Source organism: Scylla paramamosain, unplaced genomic scaffold, assembly GCF_035594125.1.
Source record: "Scylla paramamosain isolate STU-SP2022 unplaced genomic scaffold, ASM3559412v1 Contig50, whole genome shotgun sequence".
In the NCBI taxonomy this organism is placed as follows: domain Eukaryota; kingdom Metazoa; phylum Arthropoda; class Malacostraca; order Decapoda; family Portunidae; genus Scylla; species Scylla paramamosain.
Genome location: NW_026973715.1, coordinates 439,411 through 464,000, shown reverse-complemented (window position 1 = coordinate 464,000; position 24,590 = coordinate 439,411). Strand labels below are relative to the sequence as shown.

The 24,590-nt window shown below is 40.7% G+C and overlaps 2 protein-coding genes across 8 annotated transcripts in view; one reads left to right on the top strand and one right to left on the bottom strand.

The window, feature by feature from the left end:
• Positions 1-24,590, top strand: part of LOC135098203 (uncharacterized) — a 96,439-nt gene that overhangs the window by 15,428 nt on the left and 56,421 nt on the right. For both annotated transcript variants that reach the window (XM_064000449.1, XM_064000448.1), the window contains exon 2: positions 5,898-5,968. In XM_064000449.1, the coding sequence (XP_063856519.1) occupies positions 5,898-5,968 (71 nt within the window). The remainder of the gene's footprint in view (positions 1-5,897; positions 5,969-24,590) is intronic.
• LOC135098202 (putative inactive carboxylesterase 4) lies at positions 15,709-22,644 on the bottom strand. Of its 6 annotated transcripts, none has more exons than XM_064000443.1 (12): positions 22,606-22,644; positions 21,756-21,994; positions 21,488-21,640; positions 20,703-20,847; positions 20,428-20,613; positions 19,989-20,182; positions 19,729-19,879; positions 19,427-19,605; positions 18,640-18,778; positions 17,118-17,277; positions 16,341-16,455; positions 15,709-15,882 (listed from the first exon to the last, which is right to left on the bottom strand). In XM_064000443.1, the coding sequence occupies exons 2-12, from the start codon at positions 21,975-21,977 to the stop codon at positions 15,775-15,777; spliced, it is 1,752 nt and encodes a 583-aa protein (XP_063856513.1). In that variant the 5' UTR covers positions 21,978-21,994; positions 22,606-22,644; the 3' UTR covers positions 15,709-15,774. The 6 variants fall into 6 exon arrangements, with proteins under 6 accessions (XP_063856513.1, XP_063856514.1, XP_063856512.1 ...); XM_064000444.1 differs by lacking the exon at positions 22,606-22,644 and adding an exon at positions 22,112-22,500; XM_064000442.1 differs by lacking the exon at positions 22,606-22,644 and having other exon boundaries at positions 21,756-22,500.

Genomic DNA, 24,590 nt, shown 5'->3' with positions numbered 1-24,590 from the left:
AAGATATAGTGGTTATTTTTTTTCTCAGTTATTTTTCTTCATTACCTGTTATCACCTGTTATTTTCTTCACTACCTGTTCTCGCTAATTATTTTCTTGACTCTGTGCTTACCAGTTATTTTATTCTCTATCTGTTATCATTACTTATTTGGTAAGCTGTGGCAAGACAAACATATAAGTGTTGATTTCTATTTTTTTTCTTGTATTTTTAATATTATTTAGTAACTTTCTTTTTTCGCAAGTTAATTCCTTTATACTTAAATTGTATAGTTCACCAGACATCTGCGTGTAGTGTTTACTGAGCTGGGTTAAGACCAACATTTCCAGACAGGACAAGAACAGACCAAACTTGCTGTCCTGTTTCTGAGACTTTGTACAAACCTGGCAGCACAGGAGGGTCACAGTGAGACTTTCCTGTCCCTTTAGAAATGTTCCTAGTAGTGTTTGCTACCTGGCGTTAGGTGTCTTGGCGCCCTCTCGTTTGTGCAGGCATGGGCGTGCAACAGGCTGGCGTGGGGAGAGGCGCGCCTCACCAGGAAGGTTGGTGCAGCTTGGTGCTGTGGTTCATAGCGAGGCAGCGGAAGAAAAAAATCTGAGTCACGGCTGCTCTAGTTTACTTCTGGCTGGGTAGAGGCCGAGGGTGTTGTGTTATACTGTGTTGTGAGGATGGTGGTCGTGGTGTTGGTGGTGGTGGAGAGGGAGGTGTTGGTTGTGGTGTATTGTGGTGGTTTACTCACCAGGCAGGCTCTCTAACAGTGAACAGAAGAATATAATGTAAACTGCAAGAAGCCATCAGGCTTATACGTGGCACTCCCTGTATTAACATAACTAACTAATTCCACCTATCATCCCCATCCAAAAACTTGTCTAGTCTTCTTGAAAAGCTCTCTAATATTTCAGCGCTTACAACCTGAATAGCGAGTCATTCTATTCATCTACCACTCTGTGTGCGATTTATCTGAACTGCACGCCACTTGTATTGGTTAGTGTGTTTAGTTGCGTGATGAGCTGGCTGGTTGGCCCTGTGCAGTGTGGCTATACTCACACAGTGTGCAATCACTATATTTAAGTATGAGGATCCAAACAGAAAGTTTCTATATACTGTAGTGATAGTGGTTGTAGTGGTGCTGGTGATGGTGGTGGTGATAATCGTAACGGTGACGGTAATGGTAATGCAGTGAACGACAGTGATAACAGCGATCAAGTGGTTGTGGTGAGTGATGAAGCCTCCAAGTGAAGCAATAAAGCCGTGATAAAACACTGCCAACTTTTCTTGGTGGTAAAAAGTGGCGCCACACACCGCACACCCTCGTGCCTGCCACACACCCTCGTCCCCGCCACACACCCTCGCCCGCGCCGCGTCACCGCCTCTAATTGTCATGATTATTAATGGTTCTATTGTTGGGGGCCGCTAATGACGATGGCAATGGCGGCGGCGGCGGCGGTGTTGGTGGTGGTGGCTTCTTATAATGAGTGATGGATGAGGCAGTGGTGGTGGTGGTTGGTGGTGATGGAGACTCCACCACCACCGCCAACACTGGAGACGATGGTGATGATAGAGAATTTTTTTTTTTTTTTATGTAGGAGGGACACTGGCCAAGAGCAACAAAAATCCAATAAAAAAAAAATGCCCACTAAAATGTCAGTCCCATAAAAGGGTTAAAGTAGAGGTCAAAAATTGATGGATAAGTGTCTTGAAACCTCCCCCTTGAAGGAATTCAAGTCATAGGAAGGTGGAAATACAGAAGCAGGCAGGGAGTTCCAGAGTTTACCAGAGAAAGGGATGAATGATTGAGAATACTGGTTAACTCTTGCGTTAGAGAGGTGGTGAGAGAAAGAAGAAAGTCTCGTGCAGCGTGGCCGCGGGAGGAGGGGAGGCATGCAGTTAGCAAGATCAGAAGAGCAGTTAGCATGAAAATAGCGGTAGAAGACAACTAGAGATGCAACATTGCGGCGGTGAGAGAGAGGCTGAAGGCAGTCAGTTAGAGGAGAGGAGTTGATGAGATGAAAAGCTTTTGATTCCACCGAGTCTAGAAGAGCATAGTTATAATATTTATTAGTAGTTAATAGTATCAGTAGTAGTAGTTGTAATTGTAGCAGCAGCAGCAGTAGTAGTAGTAGTAGTAGTAGTAGTAGTAGTAGTTGTGGTTGTGGTGGAGGTAGTAGTAGTAGTAGTAGTAGTAGTAGTAGTAGAAATAATAATGATAATTATAAGAAGGAAAATACTAATAATTACAGTAATATATAATTAAATTAAAAAGTAAATAAAAGGGTATTAAAAAACACGACACTTAGATTACAGTAATATATGATTTGTACAAGCCATTCAGCCTTCACTGCATAAATTTGTCATTTCTTTCAAGCAAAAATATCGCTTTTTTTTTTTTCGTTTTAATTACGAAAAATATTGTCGTCATATTTAATCGTAATATTTTCCTGGCCCAGATTTTATTTCCCTCTCCAGAAAATCAGATATTTTTAAACCAACCAAGTGTTCTTTTTCATTTCTCATCTTTATTTCTCTCTTTATTTGATGCACGATGGAAAGTTACGCTGTAAAGTTGTCTTCATTAAAAAGAAAAAACAAGAAAAAGAAAGAGTAAAAGAAAAAAACAAAGATAACAAGGAAGAGAAGTAAAGAAAGATAATAAAAAACAAAATAAAAGAAAGGAAAATAGCAATACCAAAAAAAGAAAAACCGAAAGAAAAATAAAGAAAGAAAATTTAATAATAAAAAACAACAATAAATCCAGACAGCGTAGAAACAGAGAGAGAGAGAGAGAGAGAGAGAGAGAGAGAGAGAGAGAGAGAGAGAGAGAGAGAAAGAAAGAAAGAAAGAAAGAGAAAAGAGAGAGAGAGAGAGAGAGAGAGAGAGAGAGAGAGAGAGAGAGAGAGAGAGAGAGAGAGAGAGAGAGAGAGAGAGAGAGAGAGAGAGAGAGAGAGAGAGAGAGAGAGAGAGAGAGAGAGAGAGAGAGAGAGAGAGAGAGAGAGAGAGAGAGAGAGAGAGAGAGAGAGAGAGAGAGAGAGAGTGTTACTTGCACAATCTTCCTCTATATTTCTATACAGTTGCCCCATTTGATAATATTAGATAATCGGATGAATTTTGTGTATATATTTCCAATATGAACTAATATATGGACCAATGGACTTTTATATTACTCCACTCAGTACCAATGTATCAATTTCATCACGTTGTAGGAGTCATTAAAGGATCTTCTTAAGGTACAGATGAAACTTGTTATACAGTGCTTTACATAATGAGTTATTCATTCAGTACAATTATAGTTTGCTGAAAACTTTTACGCCTTTTTGTTGTTTTGTTTTATGGCTTTGTTCGTTGTTGTTGTTGTTGTTGATGTTGATGGTGGTGGTGGTTGTGGTGGTGGTGGTGTTTATATCTTATTCTCCTTCTTAGAATTACTTTCCGTCCTCCTCCTCCTCCTCCTCCTCCTGACAACTATTATTACCTTGGTGATAGAAAAAAAAAGACAACGCCCAATCCCTGGAGACAATCTTTCCTGCTCTTTCCTCCACTTTCCCTCCCATTTCTAATTTTCTTTTTTTCCTTTTCTCTTTCCTTTCTCTTTCCATCTTTTTCCTTTCCTTGTTCCTTTTTCCTCCTTTACGTCTCATTTTTTTTCCTCTTTCCTTCCCCCTTCTTTCCTCTCTCCCTCTTTCCTTTCCTCCTTCACTGTCTTGTCTCCATTTCATTTCCTTATGTTTCTTTTTTTTATTACGATGTTTCGTCTTATGTGTTTTTTTTCCTTTTACCCTTCCTTGTTATTGTTCTTGTTGTTGTTATTATTACTATATTATTGTTGTTGTTGTTGTTGTTGTTTATTACTACTACTCTCTGGTTCCCCTTCCTCTCTCCCTTTTCCTTCTCCCTGTTTATTCATCTTTCCTCTTCCCCTCTTTCATCTCCCGTTCTTTTTTTTCTCCATTGTTCTCAATTTTCTCCTCTTACTTTCCTCCTCACCTTCCCTTGTTTCCATTTCTCACTTCACCGTTTATGCTCTCTCTCTCTCTCTCTCTCTCTCTCTCTCTCTCTCTCTCTCTCTCTCTCTCTCTCTCTCTCTCTCTCTCTCTCTCTTCCGGTTTTCGCTTTCCTCCCTCCCTGACTCCCTCCCTCCTACTGCTACTACTACTCTACTACTACTACTACTACTACTACTACTACTACTACTACTACTACTACTACTACTACTACTACTACTACTACTACTACTACTACTACTACTAATAATAATAATAATAACAACAGTGATAATAATACACGTTTGTCGTTTGTCGAAGGAAGATTTGTTAAATTTGTAGAGAAAATGAGTCATTGTAAACTTTTAAGGAAGGGAAGTTAAGGGACAGAGAGAGAGAGAGAGAGAGAGAGAGAGAGAGAGAGAGAGAGAGAGAGAGAGAGAGAGAGAGAGGGTGAGGGTCAGGGTGATAATTAGATAGATAGATGTATGAGTAAACTTTGAGATGACTGACTAATAGATAAATAAATAAATGAATAAATGAATAAATAAATAAATAAATAAATATATATAATATATATATATATATATATATATATATATATATATATATATATATATATATATATATATATATATATATATATATATATATATATATATATATATATATATATATATATATATATATATATATATATATAAGAATAATTAGGTAGATATTTTTTTATTTTTATAGACAAATAGATGAATAGGTAGATAGGGATATAGAGATGGATGGTCAGATAGACAGATAGATAGATAGATACAAAGATATATAAGTAGATAGGAAGAGAAATAGGTAGATAAATACATAGTGAAATAGGAAGATAGATAGATAAATATGAAGATACTTAAACAGATAGATAGACAAACAGACAGTATAGAAAGATAAATAGATGCAAGTAGACAGGTAGGCATGAAAGTATGAATATATACATTTCTTTTTTAAACACTGTGACGCACCTTGCCTCTCCACCTTGCCCCACTCCTTGTCAACACCTCCCATAGTGCTGGCTCTGCTACAAACCCTTCACTTCTTCAATAGTTGTGGTTAAAAACATTAATAATGGATGCAGCATTGATAAGTAATGAGGCGCTCACACAACATTTTCAGTCTATTTTTATCTTGTGTTTATTTATTTATTTATTCATTTATTATTGTTGTTGTTGCTGTTGTTTTTGTGTATTATTATCACTGTTGTTATTATTGTTATTATTGTTATTATTATTATTATTATTATTATTATTATTATTATTATTATTATTAGTAGTAGTAGTAGTAGTAGTAGTAGTAGTAGTAGTAGCAGCAGTAGTAGTAATGGTGGTTGTAGTGTTTTAGTGGAAGTAGTAGTACTAGTGGTTGTAGTGTTTTAGTGAAAGTAGTAGTAGTATTAGTAGTAGTAGTAGTAGCAGCAGTAGTAGTAGTAGTAGTAGTAGTAGTAGTAGTAGTAGTAGTAGTAGAAGCAGCAGCAGTAGCAGTAGTTGTAGTAGTAGTAGCAGTAGTAGTAGTAGTAGTAGTAGTAGTAGTAGTATTCGTTACAATGTTTTAGTAGTAATAAAAGTAGTAGTAGTAGTAGTAGTAGTAGTAGTATTCGTTACAATGTTTTAGTAGTAGTAAAAGTAGTAGTAGTAGTAGTAGTAGTAGTAGTAGTAGTAGTTGTAGTAATATTCATAGTTATTATTTTCATCATCATCATCATCATCAGAATAACGATCTTTTTTTTTTTTTTTTTTTTTTTTTTTTTTTGCGAGATTTTCGTCGTAATTGCTTGTTATGTTCCTGCAAGGGATTGTAAACATTCCTAATACTAGTAATACTCACTCTGCAGGGATTGTAAACATTCCTAATATTGCTAATACTCACTCTTTTCTATCATTTCAGAGTGCGTGGGGGCGGGGCGGCCACAGTGCGCCCCTTCATTGTGTTCAGACAGGAGGAGAGCGGCATGGCAGGTAAGCCTCTCCGGTGCCTCTTACTGGCAATACATTTTTTATCACATGGAAATCAAAGTAAAGGCAGAATCAAGTGATACATAGACGGCAAAATGTCACAAAACGCCGATGGGAAGTGAGGGACGTAATATTTCTCTTTGTAGCAAGGCTGTGTCATTGGGAAGCGTTATCGTTTGTATAGTAGACACGTCGATCTGTATCTCAAGCCTCATCTCACGTCATGGAGTGTGTGTGTCTATCTGCGTGTGTAAAGGTGGACGTGGTGATTGCGCCTCAAGCTTCACCACTTGTCATGTACTCTGCCTGCCTCTTGATGCACCTGTGTAAAGGTTGTTGTGTCGTTTATTGTTTGTGATGTATTCTACCTGTCTCTTTATTCACCTGTGTAAAGGTTGTTGTATCGACCAATGACTCAACTTTATTATTTGCCATGTATTCTACCTGTCTCTTTATTCACCTGTGTAAAGGTTGACGGGTTGATCTATGTATACCTCAAACTTCACCCCTCATGTACTCTTTTTGTCTACATGACTCACTGCAGTGAATAAGATAAAAAAATATGGGAAGCTGTAAGAAGCCATCAGGCCTAGACGTGACGGTCTCTGTTCAAAACACACTTATTTCCACCTATCATCACCATCCATACATTTGTCTAGTTGCCATTACGGAGAAAAAGAAAGTTATGCAGTTAATTTGTAGTTAGCAAGACTGCGTGTTGTCTTGGTCCTGCCGGCGCTTCTGTCATCAGCGAAGAGTTAGTAAGTTGCGTGCACGTCTTAGTTCTGGTGAAGGAAAGGCGCGACATATGAAGTAAAAAGTTTCATACTGTCATTACCGAGGAGTTAGTAAGGCTGCGAACATATCTTGGTCCAGGTGAGGCGTGAAGGAAACACGCGACAAGTGAAGTAAATAATGTCGTACTTCTTACCAAGGAGTCATTAAAGCTACATGGACGTCTTGGTTCTGAAGAAGGCGTAATGGAAACACGCGACAAAAGGAGACTGTTTATTGACATGAGGTGGCGGCGGGGCGGCACACACCTGCGGGCGGCACACACCTGCGTGCGCCACTAACCCGCGGGCGACCTGAGTCCTCGCCACCAGTCGTCTGGCCGCCTCTATAACAAAGCTCACCGTCGTGCCGAGGCGTTTCGAAATACAAGTTTCTTAAGAGACGAGCCTATCGGGAAATACACATACGTAAATACTTTTTCCTCGGTATTTTTTTTGTCCGTAAGCCTAAGATTACATAAAGTGTATAAACACACACACACACACACACACACACACACACACACACACACACACACACACACACACACACACACACACACACACACACACACACACACACACACACACACACACACCTCCGTTTCTAGATAACAGTGGAGGCGGAAACATGTATCCGACACGTGCCACAGGTGTTGTATTGTTATTACCCTTTGTAAGTCACGCCAAGTCACCTTCTCACGTCTTCACTTCCTCCCCAGCCATGCAACACGCAACACACCCTCCGTTCCCCTCCCACACCAACACTGGCCTCCGCACTAAGAAACACTCATCATCCAGCGCCAAGGTGGTTTTTTTTTTTTTTTTTACATTGAGACATTTTCAGAGTAATGTTTCTTTTTCTTGTCATGTCTTCCTCTCTTTTCCTTTATTACTTTTCTTAGCAACGATTTTTTTTTTTTTTTTTGTTCTTAAGAAAGACTTAATTTTCCAGCTACATTGCTTTTTGCTCCCTCTTCTTATTTTCTTTTTTTTTTTTGTAAGCATCATGTTTTCACTTCACTATAAAGTTTTATTTTTGTTACCTTAAATTATCTCTATTATTTTTGTCATTTTTTGTGTAATGTGGTATAAAATTTCCTTTTTTTTTTGGAGTTTTCCTAATTTTTTTGCTTCTTTTTCGCGAGTGAGGTAATTTTTTTCATCACAACTTTTTTTATTTTTTTCTGAAGTAATGCCTTTCTACATAACACTTTTTTTCTTCCATTCCTAAACTATGTCTTCCAAACATGTTTTGATGTTTATATATATATATATATATATATATATATATATATATATATATATATATATATATATATATATATATATATATATATATATATATAATTTCCTTCTATAAGCAACTTTTTTTTTTTTTCGCTCTCGCAAGAAGACGCTACCAGATTGTAAAAGTAACACATTGTTTTTATCTTCCTTTCCTGAAATCCCAGAGTAACAAAACTTGTCCTGTGCAAGTCACGCCACACACACTCAGCTCCTTAGGACAACACTCTTACACTCTCCCAGTAGCACTTTGCGATCACACATTATTTCACCGTTGTTTTACTCCTTGCCTCTTACTTAATAGATATCGTCTTTCTCTTATACATCTTCTACAAGTCAACATATTTACTTTATGTTTATTACACTTCACTTTGATTTTTCACTTACATTAATCTGATGAAATATTCCCGAGTGTATTTATCTGTCCATCACATTTACAGTTAGAAAGACTTCATGTTACTTAACGTGTCTTGCTTATTTTCCGTGTATTTTTCTGTGCAAACATTACTCTCCTAGGTTTACCTGTTTGTCTGTCACGTTTACTGTTAAAAAGTCGTCTTATTAATTAGCGTACCTTGATTACCTTCCGTTTATTTTTCAGTAAATGTTACTCGTTGTTTCATGTATACTGTCCATTACATTTAGTGGCAGTAAGTCAGTACATCAATTGTCTGTCAGTCACATTTGTTCTCAGCTCGTCTATGTTGTTTTACCTGTCACCACATTAATGGATTGAGCGCCGTCGGGTCACACAGTATTCCACCTTTAATAAACACAAATTACGCCAGTTTGGCACAGTATTGCCCTCCACCTCAAGACAACACACTTGCTCATTAATCCCAGTCCTGGCAACACTGCAAAACCACACACTCCAACAGGACCTGGCCTGCAACACAAACTCACACTTTTAACAATGGCTTTACTGTAACACTGCAACTTTATGGCTTTTTACACTTAAAGAATTACATGGCATTGCAACACTATGCCTTTTTATGAAACACACTCCAACACTGTCTGCAACACATGATCGTAATATCGATCTTACTTTTGCAACACAAAAAAAAATTACACTTTTAACAAATTCATATATAACTTACAATTTTGGGAGTATTTCAGCACCAGACTCCTTCCTGAAAACACACAACATTGCCTGCAACACACATTCTTAACATTGATCTCACTTCTGCAACATTCTAAATATAACACTTTCTCTCAACAAATCCATGCACAGCTTACAATTTTGGCAACCCTCCAACAAAACTCTCCGCGCACGGACCGGTACAGACTCAGTGCGATTCCCACCATGGTGCGAGCCATCAATCAATAGTATTTCCCTCCTAGATTAGACTTACCTTTACGATTAATGTTAAGTTTTTCCCCATCCCCTATGTACATTTTCAGTTTGTCAACTGCCTAAATAATAAACCGTTTATTATTATTATTACTCTCTTAACATTCATTTATTCTTTGCAAAACAACAAATTTACATTTTTTTTTTCTTAACAAGCCCATACATTAATTACGTACAATTTTGGCAACTTTCCAACAACAAACCTTCGCCTGACAAAACACTACAACTCTCCTAGCAACACAATCTTTCTTACCATTGATCTTATCTTTATCTTAATATCCCCGACGATAAGTCACACACACACACACACACACACACACACACACACACACCCACACACCACACAGACACACACACGCACACAGCTCAATCCTCTTCTAGCAAGACGTGCCGAGGCTGGGCGCGCAGTTTAAGTCTCTGAGGTGTATGGCCGCGTCGCCTCTGTATTATATCTCAGTTCAAGGTGGGCTTCAATCTTACGTTAGAAATTATTCCCGTCCATTATAAAGTGAGACGAGACCCAGCTATGCACGAGCCGTCAATAACGCGACCTTTACTTCCCTCCTTCCTTCCTTCCTTCCCTTGCTCAGTGGTCTGCCTCACATATCACCTCTCATTCCCGCACATCACCTATCTCTCTCTCTCTCTCTCTCTCTCTCTCTCTCTCTCTCTCTCTCTCTCTCTCTCTCTCTCTCTCTCTCTCATATTTACCTAACTCTCTTAACTTAATGAATTGATAGTGTATTGTGTTTTCGTCATACTAGAATTCATTAGTCTTCATTTTGTGTTGCCTTGATAAAGAGAATGTACTAAGTAAAGGTTAATCTGTCACGCTCTTTTGTATTTGTGTGCTTTGTTTAGTTTTCATAATGATACAAGGTAAGCTTTATATATTTTGATCAGAAATGCTTATCAATCTGCAGTCAGTCTAATCTAATGATTAGTGATCAAGTTGTCAGTCTGATTTAATGTAATCGTGGAGGTGACAAACACCCCACCCAATGTTTGCGTCAATCAAGTTGTGAATTTGTGGCCAATCTGATCTAATTTTGCAGGTGAAATTCTCAGTCTGTGTCGATCTACAGTCAATGTAATCAAATGGTGCCAGAATGTCACTACATGCATTGCCCTTCAAAACACACCCTTATCTTTCCTTCTCTTTCCCCCTATTAACTAGAATTTATGTATAGTTCTCTTTATATATTTATTTTGAAACTGGTAATTTCCACTAATGTCCTTTCTGTCTTCTGCATGGTTGTTGTCATTATAGTGTCACGCTGTCTTCTGAGTGACCAAGAGAACTTATTTCAAAGCACTTCCACTACTTACAAGAGGCTCTAGTTGAAGCTACAAGGGTTTTTAAGGCTATTTTTACGCTTTTAGTGACAGATTGACATGGTACCTACACTAATAACAGGAGAAACAGTCTTGAGAAGCCGGCTAAGCATCTCTGTGGCCTTTTAGTCGTGGTAAGTGAGCGAAGACTTTCTGAGTACGAGGCCAAGTTGACTCTTTTCTCGCGGAAGACGATTGTGAGTGTCCTTAGTCGCCAGAGTGAGACCAGAGACCCAGCGCTCGATGTTGCCTTTTCGTTTTGTCTCTGCTTCCGACACACTAATTACATTCATCACCACAATAATTCGTTCCCTTCCGCAGCAGATTAAAGCCGCGAGGATAAACAGTGCTGGTTCGAGTCTCTCTCTCTCTCTCTCTCTCTCTCTCTCTCTCTCTCTCTCTCTATATATATATATATATGTATATATAATATGTAGACCTGTTTGAGCATCTCTGAAAGATTTGTCATGATAATTAGAGTTTATGTGCATCGGAATTTATAATCTCTGAGTGCTTCCCGCCGAGATAGTATTTTTTTTCTAACTGTGCACAGATCAAGTGACCTGAATGCACAGTTCTGGAAACATACACGCACACACACACACACACACACACACACACACACACGGATAGCTGCTGTACTGGCTACACGCTTGTGTTTCTGGATTCTCAGTGATAGTTTTTATTTTAAACTTTGCAACACGAGTAGTAACAGCAGCGGCAGCAGCAGCAACAGGAGCCGCCGTTCAACCCAGCCAAACAGCACAGCCACAAAGGCAGAGCCACACAGCACACAGCCGCTCAACCACACACACACACACACACACACACACACACACACACACACACACACACACACACACACACACAGCACAGCACAAAGCCACACAACACACATCCACACAGTCATACAACCACACAGCACACAGCCGCGGAGTGCACAGATGCTGGTGGACTGATCCCTGAAGCGGCTGTGTCCTCTCGGAAATTCTAGAGAATATGGCCTCTTGTTTCCAGCTTAACGAGGTCTCTAAATCCTTGTGCAAATAAGGGTTTAGCAGGAGTTCAGGGCGTCTGCAGTGAAAATAGAATTATCTTGTTACGTATTTGAAGCTGCCATCCAATCAGTGGGGAGCAGGTGATGAGGGTTCTTGCTCCGCCCACCAAGGGACGTCATCTCCTCCCACCACTCGCCTTTCGCCTCTATTCCAGGTTCAACGCCCCACTCACTGCGTCGTTTTTGGCAGTTTCCCTAGTGTCGTGGGTTGGCGCCATGTACCAGTCTCCTCCAGTTGTTTCTGTCCTCTGCATCTTCCTCAGTGACTCCTATCTTTTGTAGTTCTACCGTAATTCCATCCCTCCACCTCTCTCTTTGTCTTGCCCTCGATCTCTTTCCCCAAACTGTGTCCTGGTGAACTGCTGGTGCCGTGCAGTGTCGCTGTGTACCGTCTCCCACTCTGGATCATCGATGTCAAGTGTCAGTCAGTTACAGTACATATGTTTTAGCATAAACTTGTTCTTGTATTTTGATGGTGTTTTTAGCTTAATATTTTCACCTGCCGAGCAATATGACCTTGTCATCTTGGTGTCAGTCAGTCAGTTACTCAATCAGTCGGTCATTTATTTTTTCAGCTGACGTTCCAATCAATGTCAGTCGATTTTATCTATAAATCAATTAAGAAAACAAGCAAACAGTCTGCCAGTCACTCAATCAATTGGTTAATCTTTTTTTTTTTTTTTAAGTTGACGTTCAAATAGTCTTGCATTTTCTGATTAAAAAAAAAAAAATGATAATGGAGTCAGTAGTCTTGAGCAGGGACTTAAAATATATTAAGTTTAAGTGAATTTACATGATGTTTTCACGTCACGATTTCTCCTTATACGATGCCTGCAAATTTCTATTTATCGTGCAGAAGGAGAAATACCTATACCCAACACATATTGCTGCAGTGATGCAGCGTGGAGAGAGATATCTTCGTGTGCTGCTGAAAGCTTCGTTCTGAATATATGTGGGTATTGCAGACACCTGGCGGGTCTGTCCCTCCAGCGGGAAATGGAGTATGTGCTAAGCATTCTTACCTGGTTAGTAGTAAGTTGCATGTTGAAAGGAGCCGTATATATTTTTTTCTTTTGCTCTTGCGGTCTCTAGCCAGCCTCTTTTACAGGCATGTATATCACTCCCAGGCAGCTTCATCTAAAAAAAATAAACAAATAAAGTAGAAAGCTTTGTGCAGGAATGTGAACGATGTTCTCTGTATATGAAAGCTTTATTAAGAAAGGTTTGTCCGTACATGAAAGTTTTATTAGGAAAAGCTTAATTCCTGACATAATTACGTATTCGGATCGAAGTTGCGTCCTTCTAAGAGAAGAAAGACTACATACACTCTAGGAAAGAAAACAGTATCAATGTTTTTGTCGATGAAAACTTCATATAATGGATGACTTTATCCTTGACGAGAGAAAGGTCATTGCTGGAGGAAAAAACCCTCAGAAGTTAATTAGTTCCAAAGTTAACGAGAGAGAAAAAAAAAAAAAAGACAAATAGGAAAAGCCAATAAAAATGTTGCAGCCCAGGGAGGCGGCCATGACCACATGACCACCTCGCAGGAAGGGAAGAATCCTGCGGTGCTTCCTTCAGGATAAAGGATGGCGGAGGCTGCAACCTTTTCCACGTAAATTAACCGCCAGCTCGGAGTGGGGAATGTACCTCTCTATTACTTGCATGGTTTTGTTTGAGGTTATACTGTTAGAAGGAGGTTGCGAGCAGTGGTTCGTGGAGGTTAGGTCAGGATGCGAGCAGTACAGGTTAGTGGAGACTAGATGTAGATGTGTTACTTCTCTCTCGTGTTGGGTTAGGTTAGGTAAGGTTAGGTTGCGAGCAGCACTGGTTCGTGGAGACTATAAGCTGGTGTGTTGCTCAGCTGTCAGGTTAGGATGGGTTAGGCTAGATTGTGGGCAGATTCGTGGACACTAGTAGGTGTGTTGCTCCGCCCTCAGTTGGTTTAAGTTAGGCTACGAGAAATACAGCTTCCTGGACACTAAAAACGTGTCGTATTACTCTGCAGATGTTGATGCCACCAAGTTTTAAAACTTTTTTATTTTCTTCTCTTTATTCTTTTTTTTTTTTTCTTTGGCCAGAGCATCTCTGACTGACGGCTTCTTGTAGCTTCGCTTATTTTCTTATGTTCTTATATTCTTACATACTTGTGTGTAAATCACATGATTTATTTTTTGGGGGTGTTTTGTTTGCTTATTTTTTTTTCTTTTATTTATCTTTAAATTTATTTGTACTTCTGTTTTTATTTATCTATTTTTTTTTTGTCGTATGTATGTATAGTGCTGCCCTCTGATTTTTTTTTTTACAATATTCTTGATTTTCTTTCCTTTTATTCTTTTATTTTTTTTTCCATCTACGTAGGGCCGTGATTTTCCTTTGTTTTGTAAGTGAGCCTTGGTGTGGACTCTCTCTCTCTCTCTCTCTCTCTCTCTCTCTCTCTCTCTCTCTCTCTCTCTCTCTCTCTCTCTCTCTCTCTCTCTCTCTCTCTCTCTCTCACACACACACACACACACACACACACACACACACACACACACACACACACACAGTAATGTAACTTCACAAAATATCCCTAACGACATTTCCTTTGTCGTTGCTTTTGGATCTTTGTACTTTCCATTGTGATCTCACCTTATTATTTTTATTTTTTTCTTGTGTAGATCCAATTGGCCCACAGCTCTTGTCTCTTGTTTCTTGTCTCAGGCCCTTCCGTGTTTCATTATCTTTTGAGTCTTGAGTGCACGCGCCGTTTCTCATTACTTTTTCCTCCCTTTTTTTTTTTGTTGTTGTTTTTCCGCGCCCTTAAGCTTTCTAAGTGCACACAGTGCTCCTCTTAATCCTTGTCTTGTTTTCAGTTCAGCTTTGAGTCTTGTTTTTTTTTTTTTTTTTTTTGAAGGGTGGAATGCGAAGGGAAGAGGGTTGGGTTCCCTCCGCCCCCGCCCAGCTCTGAGGCGGCGCCGGCCCAGGTAAAGGTGACCACTGAGCAAAGAGCGCTTTGATGTTTAATGCACGCCGCGGGAGGACACGTCCAGGGTGTGTTCGCGCGAGGTTTGCTTGGCACTTTTCCACGTGTACCCTTAGTTCCGAGCACGCCGGTACCTCATCAAATGTCACCAGCCTCTTCAAAAACTGTTTCTATATTTCACTTCCGCGCCCACCACTGCCGCCACCTCTGCTTGTTTCGAAGTGACTCCTCACACCAAATCAACCCATTTTTATAGGAGTAAATCAGACGCAGCAGCGCTTTACACCCTCGACTTTCTTAGTAATCAGATGGTGTTTATCTCCTTAGTTCCTCACAATTCCACCACATCACAACTCGTAAGCCATACAACTCCTCAAAACACTTCATAATCACTCCATCATAACACCTAAGCATTTCTCTAAGCGTGGTAATAATGAAAGTGTTCGGTTTCAAGACAGTTATCCTTAAATTTGATTTTTTTTTCTTTACTGACTGGCACCTCAGTGGACGTTTTTTTCGTTTGTTTGCACTGAGTTAGGGCCCATCATATATATATATATATATATATATATACGAGTATATATATATATATATATATATATATATATATATATATATATATATATATATATATATATATATATATATATATATATATATATATACGAGTATATATCCTTCTTCATACGACCTTAATCCCAGTGTATTGCAGGGTCAGCCGCTGGAGTTATCCTTCTCCATCTGTTTCTATCTTCTTGCACTCCCAGCTTGTTCATATCACTTCTTATTACGACTCTCCATCTTATTCTTTTGTCTCCCAACCCTCCTTCTCCCCCTAACCTCCACCATCATTGCCCTCCTCACTTGTTCGTCCTCTTCTCTCATTATATATATATATATATATATATATATATATATATATATATATATATATATATATATATATATATATATATATATATATATAAGTGGTTATATCTAAGTTATGTTGTTAGGTAGGCGGTGCTTGTTACTGTTTGCATTTAGTCAGGAGTTGGTAAATCACAATTCATGACGTGAACTGCGCGTGGCGCCCTGAGGCACCTTCACCAGGTGCGGGTGAAGCATCAAATTTTCCTGGATGGGAAGAGAGTTGTGGAACTTGCGTGTCTGTGAAAAGAAAGAACCTGCATGAACCACTTACTGAGGGGGTGAAATGGATAGTGCTTGACAAAGGATGCGCTCTAGATACTCGGAGCGTGACATTTATAAAACACAAATAGCGACACTCATAAAGAAAAAAAAAATGTAGTTATGTAAATAATTCTGCCACGTCAAAATTTAAATAGAAAATGGACCATGTAATTATCTAATACATAAGGTTTCCAGACACTTCTCTAGTTATGGATAACCCTTCTTGCTCTCTTCTTCCGGAACTGGCACCTTCAGTGGGCCTTTTTTCCTACTTTTTTTTTTTTTTTGTAACCCTGAGGTCGGTTACCCCCTCACCCCCTCATCAACATAAGTTCTAAGCGTTCGCCTTACACGCTTATAAGTACACGAATAGAAATATACCAGTGCCTAATACATCTTTCATAGTAAATAATTAAGTAAGCAACATCCCTCACCTCCTTGCGGTCGTCTGGCTTCATGGAGGGCGAGGGCGTGAGGGAGAGGTACTGCAGATTCTCTGGTGTGCTGGCTTCCCACGTGAAGCCCAGAGAGCTATCAGGGGTTGGGTTCCTGGTGAGAAATAACGAAAAATTATAATTATAATGATGAGTAATAAAAGACAGACCACTGTTGGACTGGTGAGTAATACAAAGATTTATTATCATTGCAATGATGAGTGATACAAAAATAAACTATTGCTGCAATGATGAGTAATACAAAAAGTAATTATTGGAGTGTGGTGGTGAGGAATAGCAGGATTAAGCAGATCTTTTTCTCTAACTTTTCAACACCATCAAAACATTGTAGAAATAAAGATCCCCTGCTTAATTCTGTGTTTTCTCACCACTGCCCACCATCACCAACTCACTTGTCTAATCTATGCAGTAAAGAGGTAATTTTTTGCAGTGATATGTAGTACACAGGCAAACTATCGTTGTTGTTGGTGTCACCGTGTCACAGTGAATTGATGGAAGCATTGATAAGTCTTACCTGACATCAGCACTTCCTGAAGAGCCTCTAATGCAGCAATGGTACAATGATAAGTCTTACTTTTATCATCTTATCCTCTAAAACTGTCAGTCTCCTCCACAAAAGGGTCCCACCTTCCATCTCACCCCGCGGCAGCAAAGTTAGTGCACTGATCAGCAATACTTAATCATCTTGCCCACTCTAAAACTCTCAGAGTCCTCCATAAAGACTTCTGAAATCAGGACCTCCGTCCTCCATCTCACCCCGTGGCAGCAAAGTTGGTCCACAGAGTCGTGATGATGTCCCTGAGGGTGAGGTCGTCGGGCAGCTGTAAGTCCTTGGGGCGCTGTGGGGGTGCTGTTCGTGGCGACAAGAGAGGGCCGCCGCGGAACAAGTAGTACAGATCGTCTACGTGACTCACCCCTGTCAGAATTGACGATCAGAAACCGATTAAAAATTCCTGGAGAAAACCATTTGAGGGAAGAAAACTGGGAGGACGACAGAGAAGGAGATGGAGCGGTGGAATTGCTTTAGAACTGCAAACAATAGCAGTCACAGAGGAAGATTCAAGGGACAGAAACAACAGGATAGGCTCGTACATTGCGCCAACCACTCACTCGAGGGAAACGCCGAACGGAAAAGATAAGAAAAGGAAGATGTGATTCACTCATGTCAGAACAAAAAAAAAAAAAACACAAGAAAGTAAGGAAAGCTGCAAGAAGTTGTCAGGCCTACATGTGGTACTCCCCACATGAAACATACTGCCTACTTCCTTTCATTATCCTCAGCCTCAAATTTGGCCACTCCTCTTTTAAAGCTCCGTAGTGACTCATGGCACACATCACAGTGACTCATGGCACACATCACAGTGACTCATGGCACACATCACAGAGACTCATGGCACACATCACAGTGACTCATGGCACACATCACAGAGACTCATGGCACACATCACAGTGACTCATGGCACACATCACAGTGACTCATGGCACACATCACAGTGACTCATGGCACACTTCACAGTGACTCATGGCACACATCACAGTGACTCATGGCACACATCACAGTGACTCATGGCACACTTCACAGTGACTCATGGCACACATCACAGTGACTCATGGCACACTTCACAGTGACTCGGACACAGCTGTGTTTTAGTTTTTCAACAAGATTATATCTCATACCACAAATTATGTATAAATAAATTAAAAGGTTAAGTAATGATGAAAAGGGGTGCAGTGCTATTACTAATAAAAATGATGGCAGCGATGAGATGGTGGTGATGGCAATAATGACTGGAATTTGTCGTGATGCAGGGTATTAATAGTATAGGATAAGAGTTATTGGTAGTGGTAGTGGTGATGGTGATGGTAAGAAGGCTGGTGATAGTTGCTACGTATAGCGGTGGTGGCGACAGCGCTGGTGATAACATCAGGAGTGGTAGTGGCTATGCCAAGCACATTCTGTTTTTATGAGTACTTAAGTCGAGAACCACCCTTGATGTTTATAAAATCTCTGACAGTTATTCATTGCCTTGAAGTGACATAGGGGATATGATGTTACAAGCAAAATTCTTTGTGTCAGTTATCAGGATCTGTTATGTAAGAGTGGCTCCAAACAAGGGCAATAAAAGGGCAGAAAAAAGCCCACTAAAGGTGCCAGTCCCCAGTTATTTTGCCAGTGTTCTTAAAACATCTGCCTAAACATTCGTCACTGAACTGACCGCCTCGTGTCAGTGTTGACGCCGCGGTGCCTCGGGCAGGTTGTGGGCCAGGCATTGCTTACACTTGTTGTCGCAGGAAGGGCAGATCAGTTGGCCGAAGGAGAGCTGGGCGTAGTGCTGCAGCTCGTAGCGGTAAATCTTCCCTGCGTGGTGGGCGGAGATGCGGTCATGAGGCACGGCGAAGTAGTGGTCAGTGAACATCTGTCAAAATTATATATAATAAGACTAGTAAGAACAAAAACTAAGAGTTATTTTTGTTATTTTCAATAATAATAACTATTATTATGTCTTCATCATTTTTTAAATAATATATTATTATTATTTTGATAACTAAAAGAATTAGAACGTTCACACCATCCAACTACTACTACTACTACTACTACTACTACTACTACGAACATGAGATAATAAGGGAAACGGCAAGAATGCATCAGATCAACCCGTGACAGTCCCTGAATGCAACATGCTTGTTCATCTCCACCTATCATCTTCATACGTGAATCTAGTTTTTAATGCTCCCCCATAATTCATCACTAATCACTAACAACTACGGTTACAAGGCTTTTTCACAGCAGAATGATCACGGAAGAGTTCACCGTACAGAACACCAGCTGGCAGTTCTGTATGTTTAAGATGTAACATAGGCGCGAATTTAAGAATGAACAGTGAAAACACTGCCGGCATCCTCTTGTCTCAAGTGTTAAGGTGTAACATCCCCTCACGTAGAGCCGTGTCTTCTCATCCTTATGTCGTATATGTAAACAAGTAATTCTCACATTGCAAATACATCCAAAGTTTACGGAGCATATGCAGCAAAATACAGACTTAGGCTCCAGTGTTGGTGCTCACCCTCATGAAGTCGTCAGCGTGCGCCTCGGTGACGTGCGTGGTGCCCAAGTAGTGGAGGTACAGCTGGCGGGCTACAGCCTCCGGGTCCTCACTCCTGCCCTCAAGCTGAAGGGACGCAGGCCCGGCCATGCTAAAATTGTGCTGTAGCTCCTCCAGTAACTGTTTCTTTGCCAATGCAGCTTAAAAAAAAAAAATAAATTAATAAAAATCTTCAAAACAATAGATTTTGAAGGTAATTATTCCCTCAGACATTTCAGTTAGTGAAGCATGATCTTTAACCACGTAAGTTGGGTGATAATTACGCAAGGCGAAAAGAGCCCCGTCGTCTCTGGTAATGCCTGATATGATGTCCACCCGGGTGCTGCGCCCCTCACTTATCAGCAGGGCAGGGTGACGCGGCAGGAAACGGCCGTCCACCCAGGGCGTGAAGGTGAGCGGCAGCACTCCCCATCTCTGTACAAGTTAAATGGCCTCAGAACTGTAATTTGAATATATCCACAATTGAATGTTCAAGTTAAATGAGCAAGTAGTCCTGACACCTGGCACAGTGAGTGCCACTCACTCTGGAGCTTTCGTAACGAGGAAAGAGAGCCTTTGCATCCAGCCCCTGCAGGCACAGAAGGAGCGTGTTGCTGCCCTGGTCTGTGGGACACCCAAGGCTGCCACCCACTTCAATTGCCTCTTTGCGAGGATTATTGTTGATATTCAAGGACGTCAGTGCTGTTCCAGACTGCATGATAGCACGGGAGAAAAGATCTGTCAAAACAATACAACTTGTCTCACTACATGCAAATATGTGAACAAATCGATATACAAGGTTGAAATTATATATATATATATATATATATATATATATATATATATATATATATATATATATATATATATATATATATATATATATATATATATATATATATATATATATATATTGTGTGTGTATGTGTGTGTGTATAAACAAAGGTGATGAGAACGAATGTGAAGTCCAAAAGGAGTCCTACCTTGAACTTCCGGGACGAACATGAGGATGTGGGCGGCGGCGCTGCCGGCACTCTCACCGAAGATGGTGACCCGCATGTTGTCTCCGCCAAAGAGGTGAATGTTGGTCTTCACCCACCGGAGCGCCAGGGTCTGGTCCTTGAGGCCCAGGTTCCCAGGCATCGCCAAGTCCTCGGTAGACAGGAAGCCTGTACAGTGAGAGAGAAGCAGTGAGAAGAGCAGTACACAGGCCGCGCCGCGTGTAAGAGAAGTCACCAGCTCGCCACACACCACCCACCCAGGACACCCAGACGGTACTGCACCACCACCAGCACGATGTCGTGGTCCAGGAGGACGTGAGGAGGGTACTCCTGGGCACTGCCATGGGTGAACCTTCCCCCGTGAAGCCAAACCATCACCGGGAAACTAGCGTCTCCATTAATCTGTGATAAGATTGGTACTATTACACACACACACACACACACACACACACACACACACACACACACACACACACACACACACACACACACACACACACACACACACACACAGAGAGAGAGAGAGAGAGAGAGAGAGAGAGAGAGAGAGAGAGAGAGAGAGAGAGAGAGAGAGAGAGAGAGAGAGAGAGAGAGAGAGAGAGAGAGAGAGAGAGAGAGAGAGATGGATGACTAAAAGGAGATGTAAAATATTCCTTACGAAAGATTAAAGTTTTAAATTTTACATTCGTTAGAAAAGCTTAGATTAAGAGGTATAACAAGGACAATTTAAACAAAATCCTTAGTGTTAGTAACCAGGATAGGACTAAAACTAATAAATAAAAAAAAGGGAAGAAATTGGTTCTCAGATAGAGTGGTAGATGACTGGAATATATGCAGTAATCAGCCTACTAGTACTGAGTCACCTGGGAACTTTAAAAAAGGATTAGTTAAATTTACTGATCGGGAAGGCAGGTGGACACAGGTTTTAGACAAGGACTGTCACCTAGTACGTGTAGGCCTATTTTCTTCTCCCAGCTTCCCTTATGCTCTTAAGTTAACATGTCACAGATTAAAGCAGTCTCTCCGTGGTTCTCTGCCTCACCTTGGGCACAAACACGTTGAGGTACAGGCAATCCTCCTCACCCAGCACTTCCTTTATTCCGACTCTCTCTGTTGCGGAGAAATACTGGATGCACGGCGGGGCGGGAATGGAGGCTTCCCCCATGGCCCCCCAGTCTGGGAAGGGTTCGGGATCCTGGAAGAAAGGACACACTATCTTCCAGTATTTTCCCACCCTCATTTTACAGTCTCACTCTGATGAAGTCAAGTGCTTTCATTACTCCGCAAATTTTCACCATCTGCCGGCCTACCTTGAATCGCAGCCTCCCCAGTGGTGGCCGAGCGTAGGGAATGCCGTAGAATGACGAAAAGTCTCGGCCCTTCACCGATTCCTCCACAATGCCTGAGACGCGGCCATCCCTGGTATCAACGAATGGCACATCAGCAGCAGTCGCCACCACCACCACCACCACCACCGCCACCACCATCACCACCACCATCAGCGTCGCCAACAGAGCCGCACCACGCGCCATCCCTCTCTATTCTGCTGCTGTGAGATACAAGCGAGAGGAAGAGTATAGGAACAACTAAAATCAGTATGAGTGGCTTTCTGTTTTGTCTGTATATTTTCTGTTGTGATTTTTTTCAAAACAAAATGTTTCCTCACACCGGGCGGCACTGTGACGCCAAAGATGGGTGCATAAAGGAAGCAAAGCGGCAACTGAACATCATAGGAAATACACAAAGCGGTCTTTTCAACAAGTAAAATAGAAGTGAAGCCACACGATACTACGCTAAGTTTCCCGTCCATAGGGGGATGTTCAGCTTCTTAACTCCGAGACCACAGAACACTAAGTCAGGTCTTGTTAAGTCCAGCGTGATTGTCATCAAAACAGGGGTTCACCAGGAATGTCACGTGCCATGTCTTAGTCTTCATACAGATAACTGTAGGAGCTGCATTGTCTCACTAACGCGTTTTTTTGACAAAACACACATGATAATTTCATACCAGCCACAAAAGTAAACTCATATTTGTACATCAGTCCACACACACACACACACACACACACACACACACACACACACAGATAAGCGCGCACAAATGCTTCGTTCCTTAACAAAAGAAATATAAGATTATCTGCACTGCGTTGCAGAATTTACAATGCTCCCTCAGTGCTAAGAGTCGGGTTGTTTAGTGCGCGGGCCGGGTGACAGACTGACGCACATGCTCCGTGACGCTCCTTTTATATGAGAGCTTGATCACTCGAGTAGATTTAAAGGAACATGATGAACGAGAGTTGTCAGTTCCCACAGGGCCCGTGAAATTGTGTACTACGGTTAACCTGAGTTGAATCAAGGCTTACAAACTTAACGATTGGAGAAAGTTTGTGGACTCAGTCCTTTCGTGTCAGGTAATCACCTCAGCAAGGCGTCCTGCACAAAGAGACTGTGTGCTGACACGGAAGCCGTATGAACTTCAAGGAAATATTTAATATTTAATGACGAGTGGTGATACTGATGATGATCATATGTGTGTATATGTGTGTGTGTGTGTGTGTGTGTGTTTGTTGATGACAGTATTGCTATAACAAATAATATTGGTGATGATGATAATAATGGTGATAATAATAATAATAATAATAATGATAATAATAATAATAATAATAATAATAATAATAATAATAATAATGATAATATATAACCCAATTACTTCCATTCTTGCTCTTACTTTGGTGTGAGATGGTTTAATGCATCAGCACATCTGAGCCTCACCACTGCATGGTTCCTATCCTGCCTTAGTTAGTATTCCTGACAGGCACAAGACGTGCTTTGGCAACACAGCTCACTCAGTTGCCGGGCGCTCGTATTGAGATTACGGTTGACAAACAGGAGGACATCTCTAGCTTGACGCAAGTATATTTGGTGAAAATCTGAGAGTAAAAATCGAGTAATCTGCCCTGTCCCTCTCCCTCCTTCTCTGGGTCCTTCACTCTCCCACAGTCTGACTTCCTACACGGAGATGAAATGGGTATTTTTATCGAAAACTAAACACACAAAAGTCAAGTGACCTTCCATTAACCTTCACTCACATGTTGTTCCCTTGACTTTCTACCAGGAGTTTGTGAATTCCTCTCGTATTGGTTCTCCTCTCGCTGCGTGAATCGACCTTCCTCCCCGGTACCGTTGTTCCAGCGTAGGGCAATTCATTATATTCTTGGTTATAGTTCTTTAATTACATAAATAAGACAAGAAAAACTCTGTTTATAGCTTAGAATAATGTGTGCTGAAATGCATTAGAGAGATAAAGAGAGTAACTATGAAAAATAAATAGATAGTATGATGTAGGCAATGCTGGTTATATTTATCCATGGCAATAGATGTATCCAATACTAAACGATAAACATGTGCCTACAAAATGCAAATTAATAGTTTACAATACACTTGTTATACCAATCCTGTTATATGGTGCTGAATGGTGGTGGACTTTAACTACAAAACTAGAATCGAAGATTCAGGCAGCCGAAATGCGAGTGCTCAATAATCAGGGGTGTTACAAGAAGGGACAAGATGAGAAATGTTCAAATAAGAGAAGAGTTGGGAGTGACGCTGCTACTGGAGGATGCTGATAGAGCAAGACTGAGATGGTCTGGACATGTTAAGAGAATGGAAGAAGATCGGCATGCTAAGAAATATATGGAGTGGATACCAAGAGGCAGGCGACCACGAGGGAGACCAAAGAAGAGATGGAAGCAAGGTATTGAAGAGAGCCTTAATAGAAGAGGAAAGACAATGGTCGAGGTGATGGAGGACAGAGAATATGAAGACCGAGACGGATGGGGGAGTATTGTCCGGATGTAATCGAGCTGACAGGCTTATAGCCTAACTGGCATCTAGTGAGAAGGGTGAGAATATTTGGACCAAGGAAAGTTCCATGTTGTGTGACGTGCGGTGACGTGATCGTGCGAGCTCCACACGTATCCCTCCCCACCTCTTACCTACACACACACACACACACACACACACACACACATATATATATATATATATATATATATATATATATATATATATATATATATATATATATATATATATATATATATATATATATATATACGAGTATATATATATGGTGTAACACGAGT